We start from the raw sequence: 6,000 nt of genomic DNA, 5'->3' as shown, positions 1-6,000 counted from the left end.
TCAACTAGTTCATCCTGGGGGCTTTCTCATCACAGCTCTCCTACTTCTCCTGCACCCAACCATTTGAGCTCGGAAATAGCTGTAGGAGCCCCTAACACCTCACTGCCCTCTTCCAGCACTTGTATAATGTCTCCAGAATGGGGCTCCCTAAATGAACAGAGAGCAACTGCACATGTGTGGCCACCCTCCGTTCACCACTTGGTAAGTTCTGAAAATAGCCAAGAGCCAGCTTTAAGGGCCAGCCCCTTTAAGTAAAAAAGATATTACAACAAATAAAAACATCAGTAAATTCATCACATAAAGCAATTCTTTACATTTTTAATGAGAAAGAAATGTACAAAGTACTGCATTATATAATGTAATCCTCTGAAGTTAGTAGTCAAAGATCACAGAAAAATGTGTAGAATCTCTTTCTGTAATACAACCAGTAAAACGGATGTAATTATTAAATGTTGTTCCAAGGGATAACCCATTAATCTCCTATCCACGTGACACATGAAGAATGAAACTATTTGGGAACACACACCACTGAGAGTCCAGTAACCAAGACCACAAGCAGATTTGGTGTAAAGTCTTTTATTTTTTATAGGCTTCACCTTTCGTCACTGAGCTACTGCCTCCCTAAGGCCATAACACAATTACAGCAAACATCAAGGTTAATAAAATATTTAGCCTACTAAAATTATAGAAGGATCAATACAGTTTGGGCCTTTGATCAAACATTTTTGAGTACCGGACATACTCTTTGAAGATGTGAATTCTCGACTAGGATCCCTCTTCTGTGTCAAGTATTAATTCCTAGCCCCAGAAGATCAACCAAGGAGGTGCAGACCACAGAATACTCTTAAGTGATAAAGGTATGATTGAGGGCCCCACCACGGTGGCCCTTACTGATAACTAGAGCTGTATTTTTTACTCTAGATGACTATGTATCTTTAGAGCTTAGCTTTGCTAACATTGGCCCCAGGATCTGAATATCTGTCAATCAAGCGCTGTGCTTCCCTCCAACCAGACATAAGAGCTCCATGTGTTGTCGAATGGAAGTTTCTTTCTGTGGCTTCTCCAGCAAAAAGAACCTGCAATGGCTAAAGAAGACACAGAGTTAGGACTAAGCACATATTAGAAACCATTCTTTTGCTTATATAACACATAAAATACTTTTCAAACTTCAAGTCTCTAACACATTAGGACACATGTATTAATGCCAACATTGGACACGCAGTGGCAGTATTCGTAAAAGAGCCTCAGCCGAAACCATCACCACTCAATGGAATAGAGTTGTGGTGCTGTCAGAGGTAGTGGTTGTCACTACAGATCCTTGGGACTTGCTTATGAAAGAAGTGCTCAGTCTTTGCTGTTTGTTAATCGGCATAAATTTTTTAGGCAAACCGTATTGCCAATAATAATAAGCGCATTGCGGCCGCAGCTGGACTGTGTGATGGCCGCTACATATGACAACACCTTACAGAACTTATTTGTAGGATTATAGTATCAAATCTAGAGATGCTGACTTGGCAATGTTCAAGGATCACAGATGAGACTATACAACATCCCCTCCCCCACAATATCTGTGGCATTTTATGCCCTGCAAGTAACAAGAAATGTGTTATAATTAACAGGTGCAATCACTACAAATTATGAAAAGATATTAAAGCATTGTCCAGGATTTTACAAGTGATGGGCTATTTATTTGTTTATTATTAGTTATTTGAAAGCACTATCTATCTGTACATCTAAAAGAGGATATACATATGTAATCTAATAAAAAGTACAGTGGTGCATAGGAATGAGGGCAGAAGGTAAAAGCAGCTTATTTGGCAGTGTGGGGGCAGAAAACTTATTTTAGGCATTAGGCTTTACTGAAGAGGTGGGTTTGTATGTTGCTTTTGAAAGTTTGGCTGTTGGGGGAGAGTCTGATGTGCCGAGGTACAGATAGGCCATCACTATCGGATAGGCAGTCCCATGCTTTGCACTCCGCTATTTCAGAGTAGCTGAGGGACTACACCTGTGCGTAGTGAAGATATCAGTGAACCCACCAAGCTGGAACCAAGCATTGTGGAGCAGGTAAATATGCTTCCCTTGACAGGTCTCACTGGGTTGGGTATTTAAAAAACAATCTGAAGTTGGACAATCCCTTTAGTGATGCTTTTATATTTATCATACATTTTATGCATTTTTGATATGTTCTAATTTCTTGGTTTCTTTGCCACAATTTTTACTTTGTTGTTTAGTGCCAATTACCTTGCACTAATTCCATGGTTGTATTCTGCATATTTTGTTATTGCAAAACTTAAAAGGGGTTGTCCAGGATTAGAAAAAACATGACAACATGACTCCTTTATTCCCAAAACAGCACCATCTCTGCATAGGTTGTGACTGGTATTGCTGCTCCCCTCTACTGGAGTCAGTGGGGCGGAGTTGCAATACTGTGCTCAACGTTTGGACAGAGGTACTACTCGGCCCCATTCACTTCAATGAGGCTGAACGAGATACCAAGCACAGCCTCTATACAATGTACAGCACTGAGCTTGGTAAGTTGTGAGAAGGCTGCAGTGCTCACAGGAGCGCCAGAGCCTTATCAAACAGCTGATCGCAGGGGGTCCTGAGTGTCAGACCCCCACCGATCAGATACTGATGACCTATCCTGAGGATAGGTTATCAGTATCAAAGTCTCAGAAAACCCCTTTAAAGCTTTGAGAAATTCAACAATGGGAAATTACCATATATCTATTGCCATCTAAAATTCAGGAAGCCCAGTAGAACCACTAAAGTCAGTTCTGAACACAGCATAAATGTGCTTTTTGTTAGAATTGGTATTTTGTGCCTAAGCCATTCAATAGGGAAAATACCTAAAATGTAAAAATCCACATAAACACACATTTATTAAGATCTGCATTTTTGATTCCGTTCTTAATAAAGCCCTGCACTGGTGGTGAATCCACCGCAATTATGTAGAGGCGCCGACTCATCCACTTCTCCTCCCACACCATGCCCACTTTTTTAGACCTGGGCTGAGTGGGGAAAAGTCGCAGATTGTGGCGCCTATATTAGGCGTATTTCATAAAAGACCTCCAAAGTTTATAATTATACTGCAATATAAACATCTGTTCTTTTGATCCTTTTACAGTTGCCAGTTTTTATACATTTTTTTCTTTTTATAAAGGAAGGTGGAAACTAATTACTTTGTACACAAGTACAGTACTCTATATAGCAAATACAATAAAAATCGAAAGTGAAAAAACATATACTTTACCTTGAGAACTTCTTTGTCTGTGGGTAGCGGTTCTGCCAGATTGTCCACATCAATGCCAGAGCTGCCCACTGCTACGTAACTGTAAGAGCCACCAGTGTATGGCTGGCTATGCCACTGAGAACGCACCATGCTGATTGGTGGAGGCAGTTCAGGATCCCCTGCATTCAAATAAAACAATCATTTTTTGCTTATGTGGATTTCAATGAGTGGTTTAAAGGGGCTTTGCACATTTGGGGGAAGGGGGGGTCTCCCTTTTGGCCAGACCTGTCAAGGGAAACCTACAAAGTACTTACATGCTTTCTGATTCTGGCTTCTCGTTCCTTCTCTCCCAGCTTCTGCTGCAGTCCGGTTTGATGCCATCTGCAGTCAGTCGCTGGCCCCAGTGGTGACCTGCTCTGCTTATGTCATGACAGATGGTCGTGTGATGCATGGTGGTCACTGCAATTGGCTGCAAGCCACGTCATGCCGGATGTTTACAGCAAGGGAGCAAAGCAAAGTAGCCAAGGCCAGGGAAAGAAGGAGCGAGTAGCTCGCATTAGAGAGCAAGTAAGTAAGCTTCTCTTCACAGGTCTGGCCAAGAGGAGGGGTGGTGTTTGCCAAACCTTCCCCCCTCCCAAATGTGCACAGCCCCCTAAAGGATAAAAATAATCATTTGAGTTCAAAATTAGGTATGACAGGTCAAAGCTGTTTCTTCTCTGATAATTCATAAAGCTGAGAACCCAGATAAGCCACCTTAAAGGAACTCTGACAGGCCCAATAACCATAATTAGCTGTACATATCCATGCACAGGTCTTCTAATGTGCATTAAAAACATATAAGTATAACCCCTATCCACATTATGACTACAGTAAACTCACGTTTTATAACCTTTTCTTTCTGCCCAAGGGGCGGGGTTTCAGCTCCACTTGCACCCAGCCAGCCTCAGCCCAACCGCCATTTTGAAGCGCCGCCCAGCTCATCAATATTCACTTCGCTGGGCGGCTTCTGCTGTCCCCGACCTTCCGAGATCCGGCGCATGCTCAATAGAAAGCTATGGGTGCCGGGCGCATGCGCAGAAGCTGAAAGTGAGTCCGATGCCCATAGCTTTCTATCTCCTAGTTATATGTAATGCTTAAAGTAACAGCTTCTTTTGAAACTGTACTACCAGTCTGTTTACTATTGCACTGGCACTTTTCTTGTTTGTATCCTGTTCTCAGACCGCCGCTAAAGCATTGTTTTTAACTTGTTTGTGTTGCGCCAATCATGTTTACATTTTGATGTCAATAAAATGCATTTTTTTTATCATGTTTATGTTGTGGTGATGTGATTTCATTACAATATTTAAAGTATAACTGCCATTTCACTGCCAAAAATGAAATTCCTAACATATGTGATATTCATGAAGCTTTATTTTTCAGTAAATTTTTCCTTTCTGATGTCTTTAACCCTATTTCTATGTGTCTCCATTTCATCATCTTCCTAAAATGGCCTCTGCTGCATTCCCTGTGGTGATCTTTGCCATGTCCTTGAGGCCATCCTGTATTTTCATCACTTCCCATAACCCCTTGCTCTCCTCACATGAACTAACAGGACCAATCAGAATGCAGATAAACTCACCCACTACCTCAGAGCAGTGTGTATTCTCTCACATACAGCTAACCAAAGACAAGCCCTGCAATTACATAATATCAGTATGCATTTGTTTTAGCCTCTCAATAGGTTTTTTTAGGAACCATTATGGGGAATATATAGTGTATTAAATAACTTTTATTGTTTTATTTTTAGGGGGAAAGATAAAAAACTAAATTTTTTTACATTATCTTGTGGAATGTTTTTATGGCGTTCACTGTGTGGTACTTTACTATCTTTCTCTCCTCCTCTTAGCTCTGCAGCTGCTCCCTCATTCTCCTCCCCACTGACGAGGGTGGGGGGCTGCTTTAGCTGCTGATATCTCTGGTTTGGTACCAGCTAGAGCTATGGGCCTTATATGTTTTAAAGTCTGACAGTCCAACCTTTCAGACAATACCAGAATGACAGTAATACATTCAGTACAGGGGAAGATATCACTGATAGAAATCAGGATGCTGTGAATGAAGCTGAAAGTGAAAGTAAAAGCAGGTTTTACCCGCTATTATTCCCGACTTCTCCTTTGGTGCTTGGACTTTAGCTGTTATGTCAGCTTTCAAACAAGAGCAGTTGCATGTTTCTAGCTGCTACCATTCAGGAGATAGCAGCATCTAAAGCAGCCCTCCACTTTCTGCCGGAGCCCAGGCACTCAGGGCTGTGCTTCTCCTCCCTATCCAAAGAGAATTAAGTACTGTAATAAACAGACCCTTATTTCTGATATTTAAGGACTCTATATTGAAAGGGAGTGTTCCACAGGATTGGCGCTTAGCAAATGTGGTGCCAATATTCAAAAAGGGTTCAAACACAGGGTTTGGAAGCTATGGGCCTGTAAGTCCAACTTGTTGTGGGTAAACTGTTTGAAGGTTTTCTAAGTGATGCTATCCTGGAGTATCTCAATGAAAATAAGTGTATAACACCATACCAGCATGGGTTTATGAGGGATCAGTCTTGTTATTTGTTACAACTTCATTTTTCTCATAAATGTGGGCAAAGGATGAGGATTGGACTAAAACTGATATCTTATGCTAACCAGTGCACTGGTTAGGTTAGCCTGCTTTACTGATATAAATCATAGGGCACTATAATAAGCAATCATCTGATTGTTTCTCTCAGAAACTTCAATGCATTAGCATTGGAGTGT

At 41.3% G+C, this 6,000-nt stretch overlaps 1 protein-coding gene across 2 annotated transcripts in view; it reads right to left on the bottom strand.

The window, feature by feature from the left end:
- Positions 1–345: 345 nt before the first annotated feature.
- Positions 346–6,000, bottom strand: part of LOC122940929 (peroxisomal N(1)-acetyl-spermine/spermidine oxidase-like) — a 110,905-nt gene continuing 105,250 nt past the window's right edge. For both annotated transcript variants that reach the window (XM_044297861.1, XM_044297862.1), the window contains exons 6-7: positions 3,254–3,411; positions 346–1,085 (exon numbers count right to left, since the gene is read on the bottom strand). In XM_044297861.1, the coding sequence (XP_044153796.1) occupies positions 936–1,085; positions 3,254–3,411 (308 nt within the window). In that variant the 3' untranslated portion in view covers positions 346–935. The remainder of the gene's footprint in view (positions 1,086–3,253; positions 3,412–6,000) is intronic.

This window comes from Bufo gargarizans, chromosome 6 (genome assembly GCF_014858855.1).
Source record: "Bufo gargarizans isolate SCDJY-AF-19 chromosome 6, ASM1485885v1, whole genome shotgun sequence".
NCBI lineage: Eukaryota > Metazoa > Chordata > Amphibia > Anura > Bufonidae > Bufo > Bufo gargarizans.
Note: the sequence above shows the minus strand (reverse complement) of the source record. Positions and strands in the feature narration are given on the sequence as shown.